This window comes from Hyla sarda, chromosome 5 (assembly GCF_029499605.1).
Source record: "Hyla sarda isolate aHylSar1 chromosome 5, aHylSar1.hap1, whole genome shotgun sequence".
Lineage (NCBI taxonomy): Eukaryota > Metazoa > Chordata > Amphibia > Anura > Hylidae > Hyla > Hyla sarda.
Genome location: NC_079193.1, coordinates 35594437 through 35611136, shown reverse-complemented (window position 1 = coordinate 35611136; position 16700 = coordinate 35594437). Strand labels below are relative to the sequence as shown.

At 38.9% G+C, this 16700-nt stretch overlaps 1 protein-coding gene across 2 annotated transcripts in view; it reads right to left on the bottom strand.

Moving 5' to 3' along the window:
• PLXDC2 (plexin domain containing 2) overlaps positions 1 to 16700 on the bottom strand; it is a 578876-nt gene that overhangs the window by 161712 nt on the left and 400464 nt on the right. For both annotated transcript variants that reach the window (XM_056519248.1, XM_056519249.1), the window contains exon 7: positions 10161 to 10260. In XM_056519248.1, the coding sequence (XP_056375223.1) occupies positions 10161 to 10260 (100 nt within the window). The remainder of the gene's footprint in view (positions 1 to 10160; positions 10261 to 16700) is intronic.

The following is a 16700-nucleotide window of genomic DNA, read 5'->3' as shown; positions in this document are numbered from 1 at the left end:
TATACAGAACATGTGCATTATATACTTTGTGAATGTACATGCAGGATACAGCATAATCTAATCTCTCTTGTCCAATCTCATAATTGTGATACTATCTTTCTAGTGGCAAATAGTTGGCTATATAGTCCATTCCAAATGGCTTTTCTTCTGCTGAGACTTTGGGACCCATCATGTCAAAATCTACATCCACCAGAGAATTATCTGACCCCTTACACTTCTTACATAAAGCAAATTATAATGCTAAAATAATAGGTACATCCACTTGTGGACAACCAAAGGGCCAGTAAAAAAGAAGGAAGAGGGGGCATAAATGTAGCATTGACTTCACCTCATAGTCCATTCCTCAAATGTTTTATGCCTTAGTTATTTATTTATTTGCATTCCCTCTAAATATAATTTCACCTAGATGCCCTATGAACAGGTATATATTCAATTCAGTATTTGGATAGTAAACCTTTCAGAAAGTTGAATATTTTTAATATCCTGTCAAATTCAAGGTCTTCAAGGTCAACAAAAAAAACCTTATTATAATTCCTTCTGCCTCACAACGTTACCCAACACTGAGCCGAAGCGTACCTGTCATCTTGATGCCTCCATAATATTTGGATTCTAAAAATTCCAGCCTTTCAGATAATTCCAAGGTAAAATTTGTCTTGAACTATTTCGGATGAATGCCTACCTTTAGATCAATCTGGAAAATGATTTACAGGATTTAACTCTACACCCTAATGACACAGGGTGTACATGTATGGGTCAAGGTGTATAAAGCATGCTTACAAGCGGGGTTCCGATCAGCTGACATGACGGACAGAGAGCCCTCACCTGCCTTGGTGTCAGATCAGCTCTCTGAATAAACAGGGAGCCTCGGCAGTCTGTATAAGCAGAGTGCCAATAACACTGATCAATGCTGTGCTAGGCTAACTCCCACTATTTTAGCGTTTTTTCCTTCTCGCCTTTTAGGGCTAGTTTTTTGCATGGCCAATTGTACTTTTTAAATCTTTCATTTTACCATAAAATGTACAGCATGACACAAAATGTATTATTTGTGGCATCAAATTAAGAAGAAAACTGTAATTTTTCAACTTATAGGGTTTTTTCCCCCCTCTTTACGCAGTACACTTTACAGTAAAACTGACATGTTGCCTTTAATCTGTAGGTAAATATGATTAAAATTATACCCATGGTTACATGCTTTTCTATTGTTTAATTATATTTTTTTATTTAAGTTAAACAAAAAAAAAATAAGCATGTTTAAAATGTCCATTTTGTGACCCCCTTTTTTCCATATACAGGGATGTATATGTGTCAGCTCAATTTTTGTGCCATGATTTTGATCTTTAGTTTATATTCGTACTTTTGTGTGTATGTTAATTTCTGATCACTTTTATTTTATTTTATTACGAGCTGAGTACCCGGCATTGCTCGGATTTTCCTTCCTAATCCCTGTTGGGGAGGGAAATCAACAAAGGAGGAAGCTTTTGACTTCATATCCCGTCCTCATATATTATTGCCATATCCCATTCCCATATCCCGTCCTCATTTCTCGACCTCATATCCCGTCCTCATATCTCGACCTCATATGCCGTCCTCATATCTTGACCTCATATTCCGTCCTCATATCTCGACCTCATATCCCGTCCTTATATCCTGTCCTCATATCTCGACCTCATCTCGCCCTCATATCCCATCCTCATATCCCGACCTCCTATCATGACCTCCTATCCCGACCTCCTATCTTGACCTCATATCCTGTCCTCATATCCCGTTAGCATATCCCGAACTCGTATCCCGTCCTCATAACCTGACCTTCTATCCCATCCTCCTATCTCGACCTCACATCCCATCCTCATATCCGGTCCTCATATCCCGTCCTCATATCTCAACCTCATCTCCTGTCCTCATATCCCGACCTTATATCCCGTTTTCATATCTCATTCCCATATCCCGACCTCATATCCCGTCCTCATATCCCATCCTCATATCTCGACCTCATATCCCGCCCTCATATCCCGTCCTCATATCCTGTCCTCATATCCCGACCTCCTCATATCCTGTCCTCATATCCCGACCTCATATCCTGTCCTCATCCCTACCTATTTGCAAGCCAGACCAATGCAAACAAAGGGTAAAGAATAAAAGGTCTGGGGCTTAAACACTGGGTATGTCTTTATGAGACGGGGTGTGGCTTGCAAGCTGGACTGACACATTCCCCAGGAGATGCAGAGCGGAGCTTGTGGAGTAAGGTACTGGAAGTCCTATATACTTGCATGGGACTTGAAACAAAAACCCATCTTTTATATAAGGGTGTCGGTAAGGGTTAATTTAACTATCATATCTTTTTATTTGACATATAAGTAATATGTGTACCAGGAATTATTGAAATATCTCCAGCCGTACGGAAGTTATGAGGAAACATACTTTTCCCATAGATTTGCATGGGAAACAAAAACCCAGACATTTCCCATAGAGTTGCATGGGAAACAAAAACCCCGCCCCTGGCAAATGGGGGTGAGTAAAGGTTAATTTACCTATCCTAGGTTGGTTTTTGACATATAAGTAACATATAAGTGTGCCAAGTTTCATGATAATATCATTAGCCGTCTGGACGTGAAGCTGGAAATACACACACACACATAAACACACACACATACACACACACATATACACACACACATATACACACACATACACACACACACACACATATACACACACACATAAACACACATATACACACACATATACACACACATATACACACACATATACACACACACATATACACACACACACATACACACACACACACACACACATTGGCCCTGATTTATTAAAATCCGAGTGTTCTTTCTGGAGTGTTTTAGATTTCACTCCTCTTTTTCTGGGAGCTGATTTACTAATGTGTAGCACGTGTTGGCTCATTTTTTGTCGCACAGGTTTTTTTTGTGTCGTACGGGAAAATGTGTCGCACATACTCCGAGTTAAAAAAAAAACAACAACAAAAAAACATGGATATAGAATACAAATCATCAATAGCATGTGCCAAACCAAACAAGTAAGATTTAATGGGAAGTAAGCAACAAAATAGAACTAAAAAAATTAAATGGACTTAGACCATCTAATCTAGGAGTTTAACCCCCCCCACAAAAAAAAAATAAAAAAAATTAAGGGGCATAGTTTAAAGTTTAACCCCTTAAGGACAAAGCATTTTTCAGTTTTTGCACTTTAGTTTTTTCCTACGTACATTTAAAAAATCATAACCCTTTCAATTTTGCACCCAAAAATCCATATGATGACTTATTTTTTGTGTTACCAATTCTACTTTGTAATGACTTCAGTCATTTTACTCAAAAATCTACAGAGAAACAGAAAATAAAATCATTGTGCAACAAAATTGAAGAAAAAACACCATTTTGTAACTTTTGGGGGCTTCTGTTTCTATGCAGTAGATTTTTCGGTAAAAATGACACCTTATCTTTATTCTGTAGGTCCATACGATTACAATGATACCCTACTTATATAGGTTTGATTCTATATTACTTCTGTAAAAAATCATAACTACATGCAAGAAAATTTATACGTTTTAAATTGTCATCTTCTGACCCCTATAACTTTTTTATTTTTCCACAAACAGGGCGTTGTCAGGGCTCATTTTTTGCACCGTGAACTGAAGTTTTTATTTTTATTTACACACTTTTTTTTTTAAATGGGAAAAAGGGGGTGATTCGGATTTTAATTATGGAAGGGGTTAAATCACATTTACTAACTTTAAAAAAAGTTTTTTATGCAGTGTTATAGCCCCCTTTAGGGGCTATACCACTGCATATACTGATTGCAGGCACTGTTCAATGCATTGCCATAGGAATGCATTGATCAGTGTTTTCTGCGCTTGATTGCTCAAGCCTAGATTTCAGGCTATGAGCAATCAAACGCTGATTGGACAGCGTGGAGCACAGTAAGGCCCCTCCCGCTGTCCTCTCAGCTGTGGTTAAAATGCATTGTATATTCAAAAAATTATTGTGTAGAACTGTAAAACAATGTGTAGAGGAGAGTCAGTATCTGTCAGCTCCTATGTCTCTTAGAAGTTAAGCAACCCGTCTGTACAGTCTAAACATAATTAAGCAAGCAAGAAGTCAGGTAGTCAGCAAGGACTACAAGTCACATAGTGCCCTGAAGCAACTAAAATCCCTGCAGCAAACTCCAGCGAACTTTGCACTACTGTTTGAACTATCCCTTTATATTTTGCAAGTTCCTGATTAAAAATTTGTAGTTCTGTAACCCTACATCTGTGGTCCTTATTACCCACAGAAACGCTTGGCCCAGGAAGCTACTACCCTTGGAATGTGGAGGTCAACGCTACTCTGGCTTCACGAACTGTAAGTTGTTATTGCCACACAACACACGTGCTAGATCAGGCCATCTTAGCCTGCCCTTCCACACCTCATGTATGTGTCAATATCACTGCTCTCTATGAGCCCCATTCAATAGAGTTAATTCAAATGTGGCTACTAGCTGTGGTTCACATGCAGTAAAAAAAAAAAAAAAAAAAAAACAACAATAATCAATATATATCTCTTATATTAATTCCTTGACATGGACTTCAAATCCACACTGTAGGATCAACTATTTGGATTTCCTTCGAAAACAAAGAGAGAAAGATTTCACATGAATTACACATTATAATCCAAGTTATAAGTATACCCCATGAACATACAGTACTATTGGTTGTTCCCCCAATCATCTGGAAGTCCCCTACTTAGAAGGTGACTTAGTAACCTTGACCAAGATATCTTTCCTCACCGCCTTTGTCTCTTATGTTATATTGCCTATCTCTATACGCCTGGTTAAAACACCAACATTTCAAAAAACAAAGAAATAATACAACAACAAATAAAATGAAGCAGAGTACAAGCCTTTCATAAGGACATCTAATGCTTTTGGAAGCCTTTTTGATTATGGAATAAAGGAGCAAGCAAAGCTAGAAGTCTGGTCTCTCCAGGGGACCATACATTTCCCCATTCTATCAGGACTCTTTCATAGCACTTGTTTATTCTTCTCTGAACTTCAAATACAATGTATTCCTTAAAAACGTATGCCAAGTGTGAGCTAATGCCTTTAACTTAAACTGGCACTGTCAGAATAAAAAACTTTTTATATGTTGTACATCTTGGCAAAAACATTAACCTATTTAATGTACGTGACTTGAGAAAGGTGTTGTCTTCTTTTTAGCTTCCTTCTTCTATATATATAGTATTATTATTATTATTGAATGGTATGGGGACCTCTTTTGGGAGGTTGTCTGGGGGGTTGGGGGTTAGCTTGCTGGCTTGGGAGTTGGGATGCTGTCTACCTACATGACTTTATAACTACCAACATAGTTATACCTACCCTGCTACCTACCTGGCTTCATGGCTACCTAACTGGCTTCAGAACTACCAGCATGACTACATGGCTTCCTACTTGGCTACCTACCTGACTTCATGGCTACCTACCTCACTACATGGCTACCTACCTGGCTTTATTGCTACCTACATGGATACCTACCTCACTACATGGCTCCCTACCTGGCTTCATGGCTATCTACCTCACAAGATGGCTACCAATCTACCTACCTAACAACATTATTACCTACCTACCTACTCATTTACCTACTTACCTACCTATGTGCCTACCTATCTACATAGCTACTTGGCTACCTACATCCTTACCTACTTATCTAGCTACCTTCCTATTTACCTAATTAGCTATTTACCTTACTATCTGGCTACCCACCTACCTAGCTATCGATCTACCTACATAGTTAGCTACCTGGCTACCAACCTACCAATCCCCAATATAACTACATACCCACATAGCTATTTATCTAGCTACCTACCTGCTAACCTACTTTCCTTAATACCTATTAACTTATTTACCTACCTGCTTACCTACTACTGGTGGGCGCATTTAAAAACCGTCTGCTGCCGTATTCCGCGGTACCTTATTTCTCCTTGTATACTGGTATGATTGGCAATATTGGTCTCAGCATACAGGATTTTGGTCAGTAACAGTATGATGGTAATATGCATGGTGATAACATTTCCTCCTTGTATACTGTTCTTATTGGTAATATTGGTCTCAATAAACTGGATTTCTACATGCAGTGCTTTTGTTCACCATATAATTGCCACCATATAATGGAGTGCTGCACCATTTTTCTTTTTTAATCTGTGGACTATGATTTTGACTATGGGTCTCTGACGCTGGCTCCATTTCATTGAAACATTTGGCAAAGTAGAATATAAATACTGAGTGCCCTGCAGAAAGTCTGGAATCGGGTCTGTTGGAGGATGCAAAGCGGAGTCGTCTGGCTTAAGCCTTGCAGTTATTGCGGGTTACCGTGTTTTTCTATACTAGAATATATATATGTATAGCACCAGGTAAAGCGATACGCCTGCGCGCATCACTGGTGGATTGGTTGGCTGACACAGTGCTGTGGGGCTGGTATGCGATTTTTTTCCAGGGCTGTTTTTATCCCTAGTCCACCCCTGGACAGAAGCACGTTCCATAATCCTTGTTTCCTACTTTTTAACATTTGAAAAGCCAAAATTAAGACAAGGCCTGCCTGGGAATACCCCTGAGATGGTCACATTGGGTGTTGTTTGTCTGTACGTACCCTACCTTTGTGACTTGGTTAATAGGACTGTCACCAAAATCAGACCCTGTTGGAAAACTTGTTGGACAGAACACATTGTCAAAACCTAATAGAATTAGGGGCCTACAAGATCTGGACTCCCTTCATATGACATATTGACCCCAATTCACATATGTCTGGCATCTGGTTGCGTTACCCTCAGAAGCTATAGAAAAAGCACCAGAGGCAAACTAATTTCAAATCTGATTCCATTCATTTGGACGAGAGAAGTTGGTCGCCGGGTGGTGCCACATGCTACATGGGCACCGGATGGGGAAAACTTCTAACCACGTATTGCACAATTAATGAATGCCGGATTGTAAACAACTAATGCCAAACAATTCACTTTTTACATTAGTTGTGGCATAAGTTGTGGCGAGTTTTAGGCAGGGTTCACTATGTGAACCCAGCCTAGCCTTAGTCTTTTATGGACTAACTCTCTAATATGCCATAGATATCTCTTGCAAAAAAACAATGTAATGTGCACACTGTTTTGCAAGTTTCAAATAAAATAATGGCCTTAGAAGGCATTGGAGAGAAATTATACAATATGGTAACCACTACTAGGGGTAGCCTAAAGGAGTATTCTAAAAAAGGTATTTACTATCCACAGGATAGAGTCTGCTTGTTTTATCAGAAACAGTGCAACCGCTAGCTGTGGACAGTACTGCAGTCCATAGGCTTAACCCCTTAAGGACTCAGGGTTTTTCCGTTTTTGCACTTTCGTTTTTTCCTCCTTACCTTTTAAAAATCATAACCCTTTCAATTTTCCACCTAAAAATCCATATTATGGCTTATTTTTTGCGGCACCAATTCTACTTTGCAGTGACATTAGTCATTTTACCCAAAAATGCACGGCGAAACGGGAAAAAAAATCATTGTGCGACAAAATCGAAAAAAAAACGCCATTTTGTAACTTTTGGGGGCTTCCGTTTCTACGCAGTGCATATTTCGGTAAAAATTACACCTTATCATTATTCTGTAGGTCCATACGGTTAAAATGATACCCTACTTATATAGGTTTGATTTTGTCGCACTTCTGGAAAAAATCATAACTACATGCAGGAAAATTTATACGTTTAAAAATGTCATCTTCTGACCCCTATAACTTTTTTAATTTTCCACGTATGGGGCGATATGAGGACTCATTTTTTGCGCTGTGATCTGAAGTTTTTATTGGTATGATTTTTGTTTTGATCTGACTTTTTGATCACTTTTTATTCATTTTTTAATGTTATAAAAAGTTACCAAAATACGCTTTTTTGGACTTTGGAATTTTTTTGCGCGTACGCCATTGACCGTTCGGCTTAATTAATGATATATTTTTATAGTTCGGACATTTACGCACGCGGCGATACCACATATGTTTATTTATTTATTTTTTTTACACTGTTTTATTTTTTTTATGGGAAAAGGGGGGTGATTCAAACTTTTATTAGGGAAGGGGTTAAATGACCTTTATTAACACTTTTTTTTTACTTTTTTTTTGCAGTGTTATAGGTCCCATAGGGACCTATAACACTGCACACACTGATCTCCTATGCTGATCACAGGCGTGTATTAACACGCCTGTGATCAGCATTATCGGCGCTTGACTGCTCCTGCCTGGATCTCAGGCACGGAGCAGTCATTCGTCGATCGGACACCGAGGAGGCAGGTAAGAGCCCTCCCGGTGTCCGATCAGCTGTTCGGGACGCCGCGATTTCACCGCGGCGGTCCCGAACAGCCCGACTGAGCAGCCGGGATACTTTCAGTTTCACTTTAGAAGCGGCGGTCAGCTTTGACCGCCGCTTCTAAAGGGTTAATACCGAACATCGCCGCGATCGGCGATGTGTGGTATTAGCCGCGGGTCCCGGCCGTTGATTAGCGCCGGGACCCACGCGATATGATGCGGGATCGCGGCGCGATCCCGCTTCATATCGCGGGAACCGGCGCAGGACGTAAATATACGTCCTGCGTCGTTAAGGGGTTGAAGGGGTATTCCAGGAAAAAACTTTTTTTTATATATATCAACTGGCTCCAGAAAGTCAAACAGATTTGTAAATTACTTCTATTAAAAAAATCTTAATCCTTTCAGTACTTATGAGCTTCTGAAGTTAAGGTTGTTCTTTTCTGTCTAAGTGCTCTCTAATGACACGTGTCTCGGGAAACGCCCAGTTTAGAAGAGGTTTGCTATGGGGATTTTCTTCTAGACTGGGCGTCTCCCGAGACACGTGTCATCAGAGAGCACTTAGACAGAAAAGAACAACCTTAACTTCAGAAGCTCATAAGTACTGAAAGGATTAAGATTTTTTAATATAATTAATTTACAAATCTGTTTAACTTTCTGGAGCCAGTTGATAAATAAAAACAAGTTTTTTCCTGGATAACCCCTTTTAATTTGAATGGGGAAATGCTGCTTTACCAGATTGAGGGTATGTTCACACGGTAGTTAAATGTGTGAAATGTCTGTCCGGAAAACACGATGAATTATCCGACAGACGCTAGGACCCATCAGAAATGTGCCGTCTCATAGATGGCAATGTATTTCCATGCAGAATCCGCAAAAAGAATAGACATGACTAGCCTTTCTGAAAAAATGCCAGAATGGGGATTTCAGCGGCAGAGACATCATGGGACTCTGCTGCAGCGAAATTAGTATTTTAGCATTAGTATTTTTTTCAAGATCAGTATTTGCAAACTAAGGCACCTCCAGCTGTTGCAAAACTGCAACTCAGCATGTCCGGGCATCCTGGGAGTTATAGTTTTGCAACAGCTTTAGCTTTGGGACATTATATGAAATTAAAGAACATTGTCTAATACTGATTTAAAGGGGTACTCCGGTGAAAAACTTTTTTTTTTTTTTTTATCAACTGGTGCCAGAAAGTTAAACAGATTTGTAAATGACTTCTATTAAAAATCTTTATCCTTCCTGTACTTATTAGCTGCTGAATACTACAGCGGAAATTATTTTCTTTTTGAAACACAGAGCTGTCTGCTGACATCATGAGCTCAGTGCTCTCTGCTGACACCTCTGTCCATTTTAGGAACTGTCCAGAACAGCATATGTTTGCTATGGGGATTTCCTTTTACTCTGGACAGTTCCTAAAATGGACAGAGATGTCAGCAGAGAGCACTGTGGTCATGATGTCAGCAGACAGCTCTTTGTTTCAAACGGAAAATAATTTCCACTGTAGTATTCAGCAGCTAATAAGTACAGGAAGGATTAAGATTTTTTAATAGAAGTAATTTACAAATCTGTTTAACTTTCTGGCACCAGTTGATTTAAAAAAAAAAGTTTTTCACTGGAATACCCCTTTAAGAATAAATAAATAAATGTGTGTCTGTATGTATATATATATATATATATATATATATATATATATATGTTTGCTGGTAAAAATAAAGATCAGAGGAAAGTGTATCTAGAGTTTTTCGAAAAAGAATTCGGGAAGTAAAGAACGCTCATTCTTTGATTCACAGCCTGGATATTTTATGAAGCACTTACTGGGAATCTGCTGAATCTTGTGGACCACAACAAAAGCATCTGAGAGGCCAACCTTCACAGGATGATTGGTGGAGCTGATCTCCATTACTGGAACCGGAATCTGCAAGGGAAGGAAAAATAATTGTATTACAAGCCGTAAATTATATAATAAGATGACGCTTTGTGATTTACTAGAAGGCAACCCCTTTATCTCTCCACGAATACGTGAGAATAAAAAATGAATAAAAATTGTATATGTATAAGCTATAGTGTAGAAGAAGTATATGACCTCATTGGTGAAATAGAAATGATATTTTTTGGCAGTGAAAGTCTAGTTTGGTCAGGAGAAAATATTTAAGGGACAAAGCAAAACATTGGACAATGTAGTCTAATCTTTAGGCATTATGCTATAGAACAGGAGAAGATAAGCAGTTCAATATATTTTATTTATCTATCTCCCTATCTCTCTACAGCTAATACCTCTCCCTATACACCCATGAGCACTTCCCTCTCTACTGCTAATACCTTTCCCTATATAGACATGAGCACTTCCCTCTCTACTGCTAATACCTCTCCATATACACCCATGAACATTTCCCTTTCTACTGCTAATACCTCTCCTTATACACCCATGAGCACTTCCCTTTCCTACTACTAATACCTCTCCTTATACAACCATGATCACTTCCCTCTCTTCCGCTACTACCTCTCCCAATACACCCATAATCACTTTCCTCTTCTGTTAATACCTATCCCCATACAACCATAAGCACTTCCCTCTCGACTGCTAATACATTTCCTTATACACCCATGAGCACTTCCCTTTCTACTGCTAATACCTCTCCTTATAGACCCATCAGCACTTCCCTCTCCTCCTGCTCATACCTCTCCCTATACAACCATGAGCACTTCCCTCTCTTCTGCTAATACGTCTCCCTATACACCATTGATCACTTTCCTCTTCTGCTAATAGCTATCCCCATACAACCATGAGCCGTTCCCTCTCTACTGCTAATACCTTTCCCTATACACCCATGAGCACTTACTTCGCTTTCTACTGCTAATACCTCTCCTTATACACCCATTAGCACTTCCCTCTCTACTGCTGATACCTCTCCCTATACACCCATGAGCACTTCCCTTTCTATTGCCAATACCTCTCCTTATACACCCATGAGCACTTCCCTCTTTACTACTAATACCTCTCCCTATACAACCATGATCATTTCCCTCTCTTCCACTAATACCTCTCCCTATACACCCATGATAATTTTCCTCTACTGCTAATACCTCTCCCCATACACCCATGATCACTGTCCTCTACTGCTAATACCTTTCCCCATACACCCATGAGCACTTCCATTTCCACTGCTAATACCTCTCCTTATACACCCATGAACACTTCCTTCTTTACTGCTGATACCTTTACAGGTGCATTATCTTGATTTTATTTTAATGTTTTATATGCCCATATTAACCTGTAATCACCCACACAAAGAATGTACAGAAGCAGGAACGTAATAAGCACCTAGGCTTGGAGCAGCCTGGTCCAGCGAATGGAGTAAGTGGTCTCTGTGATGCATACTGCATTGCTGCTCACCTCTAGGACACTCTGTGTACTAAGGCAGGATAATATTCTGATGAAATCCAATTTATATTTAAAGGATTTTCCCATCTCCACTCTTGACAAAAGCTAAATATCCAGTTATATATACATATACGTATATGTCAAATAAAACCCAATAAATTACTGAATAACCAGTAAGTAAAAAAAAAAAAGTTATGCAAGATTATTATGTTTCCCATAAGTTGTTGTACAGCTATAGGGGGTGCAAAGGTTACAGTCACACATGGCCCCAGAGACTAAACGGTCCCTCTGGTCACCATAAGTACTGCAAAGATGTCAGATGTAATTTGAGGGGCCCTATTACAAATTTTGCCTCATGGTCAATGGTCAAATATTTTGTTTGTCAAATAGGTTTTACTTTTTAATAGCCACTTTAAAAATGTTAACTTTTATAGTTCTACTTCACACTTGACCAGAAGTTTATAGACGTAGCCTTCATTGGGAACTGTTTTTTTTTTTCTTTCGAAAAACAAAAAAGTTTATAAATCCATGCCTTAACTTTTAGGAGGCCGAAGCCGAAATCTCTTTAACATGTTTGGATTTGACCTTGGCGGAATCTGATTTAAGGTAAAGGAACTGCTAAATAGATTAGGAGGAAAGAAAATGACTCAATTAAAATGTATCCCACGGCCTTCGGGAACTTGCCTGACTCATGTGTACACTAGACTTTCCAATTATCCAAAAACAAAGCTGAAAATTTAAAAAAAGAATCGGTCAATTTCTAGTTCCTATCTCTCCTCAATTGTTCATCATGTTTATCCATTTATTTCCCTCCTAACACCTTCCTACCAAAGCATATGTATTTACCAGACAACTTCAACAAACTGAGAGACATCCTCAGCAGAACGACCTTGTAGATGTCTTTACAATAAATGCCTGCATTTGTATTGAAAAAAAGGAAGATAACACAGGAACCACCATTAACAATAGACAATGGACACATCTCACCCACTGCCCTTTGACTTTTGCATAGGTCACAGAGCGTGCCTACAACACTCTCCAACTGAAGTGAAGTTAAAGTTACAATAATAAAAGAAAAAAACATGAGGGGAAAAAAATAAAATGTATCAGTATCAAAAATAAAGATGATAAATTCTCTGTCACATATTTTTGTAGCTTGTTATTAGAAATACTAAGCTCTGGTATAAGGAAGCAAATTTTTTCCCATATAATTTACCATCATTAGTTCTACAGCGCTATCTGTTTTATTCCAGCACAGCTGCATTCATGCATTTTATTGCTGTAATTGGGTCATGTGATCACCGGTCTGATCCACAGAAAATCCCAGTGCTTAATGGTCATTGGTAATGGCCTGTCCTGGGTGAGCTGACTTCCTATGAACTAAAGGATGACATCACCTAAGAGATTGTTCTTGTTATCGCCCAGACTCCTCCCTTCCAGGCTGCTATGTCTTTAAGATCTGGATACATAGTTATACACGTCCCCTAAGGCTTTGTTCACACATTGCATTTTGTTTCAGCATTTTTCCTGTTTTTCACATGATTTTCCCCCAAAAACTGTGCTATTTTACTGCAATTGTACATAAATAATTTTTACTGTGATTTTGGAAAACTGCAGCAAAACCAGCCACAATACAATTCATTGTAAATGTAGGAAAAAAAATTAAATGTGGGAACATGGGCTAAAGACAAATCTTAATCATAGGTCAAATGACCTTTGCCCCATGGCAATATTTCTTAAAAAACAAACAAACAAAAAAAACTAGCTTTAAGTAAGAAAACCCATAAAAATGACACATAATGTGAACTGACCTCAACCCAATTATGAGCCCCCTGATGAGATGACCAGGTGCAGTGATCAAACAACACACCCAAAGCCAGAGGATTCATGTGGAATATAAGCAACATTTAATAATTAAGTGATGGAATTGCACCAAGTATGGAACCAAACTCATGCCTGCAACATTAGCTAAATCAGGTAAGCACAAGGAATACACAAGAACCTCCACGTTATTATCTTATAATAGTCTATGCTGCACTATATTAGTGTGACAAAATATTTCCCGAAATTCACTACAGGATTTTGGACCAATTTAGATAAAAATGTAAAGATGAAAAATCCCTTTAAAACTAAAATAAAAGTTTACAAGGCATTAAGAAAAGGTACAGCATGTTTAACAAATGTATCCTGAACATCAAGGCTTGTGATGCCTACTGTTTGATCTGCTTAACCCTATAAAAAGAAATAGTCCCAATTGTTATTCCTTTTATCCATTAGTTGGCCTTCTAAGACCTTCTCAGCAAAGCAATACACTTACCAGAGCACTAGAACAAACCTAAAGACAACCTGCAGGCAGAATGACCTTCAAGTGTCTTTGTAATAAATGTTGGCAATAAGATGTCTTATAATTGAAAAGTAAGTTTCCAATCAAGATTACAAGGATAGAGAAATGGAAGACGTTGTCTTCTGGAAAAGACACAAGAATAGCTGACAAAACGTATAGAACATGTTCTTCTGTGGACAAACAATCCTCAGGGTCTTACAGAACATTATGTTCAGCCCCAGAAAATGTGCATTTAATAGATAATCCTTGAAACAATTTGTGCTATTACATTTCTCCATATATCTTGTATACTGTATATATGAGTGTTAGGTTTTTCTAATATAGGACCACAATTCCTTGAACATACATATTTAGTCATAAAGTTCTTGCTGCCTGTAACCACTACTTAAAGAGGTACTCTGCCCCTAGACATCTTATCCCCTATACAAAGGATAGGGGATAAGATGTCTGATCGCAGGGGGTCCTGCCGCAACCTCAGCTGTGGCACCCCAGACATCCGGTGCACGGAGCGAACTTCGCTCCGTGCCGGATGACTGATGATGTGGGGTGGAGTCACGCCCCACTCGTGATGTCATGGCCATGCCCCCTCAATGCATGTTTATGAGAGGGGGATAGAGGATAAGATGTCTAGGGGCGGAGTACCTCTTTAAGGGTGCGTTCACACGAGCGGATCTCCAGCGCGTATTACACTGCGGATCCGCCACTGATGGACCTCTGTATGCTGCCTTTCCAGGTGCCTGCTCGGGGCAGCAGTCTCCGCTGTAAAGGCAGTATACAGAGGTCCTTCAGAGGCGGATCCGCAGTGTAATACGCGCTGGGGATCTGCTCGTGTGAACGCACCCTAAAGGAAGCTTAGATGCCAATGTATTTTGTTTAAATATTAAAGGGGTATTCCAGGAAAAATCTTTTTTTTATATATCAACTGGCTCCAGAAAGTTAAACAGATTTGTAAATTACTTCTATTAAAAAATCTTAATCCTTTCAGTACTTATGAGCTTCTGAAGTTAAGGTTGTTCTTTTCTGTCTAAGTGCTCTCTGATGACACGTGTCTCGGGAAACGCCCAGTTTAGAAAAGGTTTGCTATGGGGATTTGCTTCTAAACTGGGCGTTTCCCGAGACACGTGTCATCAGAGAGCACTTAGACAAAAAAGAACTACTTTAACTTCAGAAGCTCATAAGTACTGAAAGGATTAAGATTTTTTAATACAAGTATTTACAAATCTGTTTAACTTTCTGGGGCCAGTTGAAATATAAAAAAAAGTTTTTTCCTGGATAACCCCTTTAAAGAGGTTGTCTGGCCTCTTAACATAAAATAAAAACAAGTTAAGTGTAAAATAACAAAATAAGTTATACCCAACTAACTAATCATGTTGTGACATTTCTCAGGTACGACTTCAAAGTTTACACTTCCTGGTCCCGGTCTGCATGTACATGTGACCACGGCAGCCAATCACTGGTTGTAGAAGGGCACATGTCCGAGTCAAGAGGGACCAGGAAGTACAGAGATAGTCGAGGGACCTGGGAAGCATCGAAACAGGAATAGCAGGGGATTGGTAAGATAAGCTTTTTACGTTTAATATTTTATACTATACCAAGTGCTTTAAACAAAATAAGGTAATCAGCCCCCCATAGGAAAGGAGTCAGGGAATACACAGAGAGTCCACAGGCACAGTGATTCCTGACTTATGACTAAGTGGGTTGCCACGAAACGTGTCAAGTTTTCTGTTCTGTCTTGTGACTATGCCATGTTTGTATTTGGACTTTTTGACATGGATTAAATGATGCAAGAAGCTTTATGGCACCTGCAAAAGCTGTACTTCTCATACTCATACTGAATGTTTCGTTTTGATTTTTCACTTATGTTTCTTGCTCCCATGATTTGTATTTTTCCAGTTCTATGAGGGCTAAATGTTTGTGGGAAAAGTTGTACTTTTTATTATACATCATAAACGGTACAGCACGAAACACTCAATCGGACAATTTCTTCTTATATCAGTAGAAAATCTTTATTACTTACATTTTGTACAAAAAATGGCAGTGGGAGAGCAGAAGAGTGCATGGCGTGGGGGAGTAGCAGGCAACAGCTTCTTATGTGAGCACCACAGAAAGGACATTTCTGTAAGTGAAGTCATAAGAGGAGTGATCCCTGTGTCTAAGTCCCATATGTTGATGGTCTCTCGTGCCAGGACATTTGCTATTGTTGGATACTGCACTTTTTATTGGGACTGTTAATTTTACCATATTGTGTGTTGCAAAACCAGAAAAAAAAATTCACTGTAAGTTAATGCTGAATGATATCTGTTAGAGATGAGCGAACTTACAGTAAACTCGATTCGTCACAAACTTCAACTGCTGAGCCGAGAAGTTCGTGACGAATCAAATTTACTGTACGTTCCCTCATCTCTAATAGCTGTGTTCTATGGGTCAGGACAACTACAACTATATTAAATTTGGATACTTTTTTTTTTGGTACTTAAAAAAAATAAAAACCTTTTTATTTTTTCATTTATGCAACTGTTGGTGGCTTATTTTATCTCAATTTCCATATCATTATCATTACTGTCCAGATTACAATGACAGGTAACTGCTCTATGGGATTCAGATAACACAGGATCCACCATTCACAATA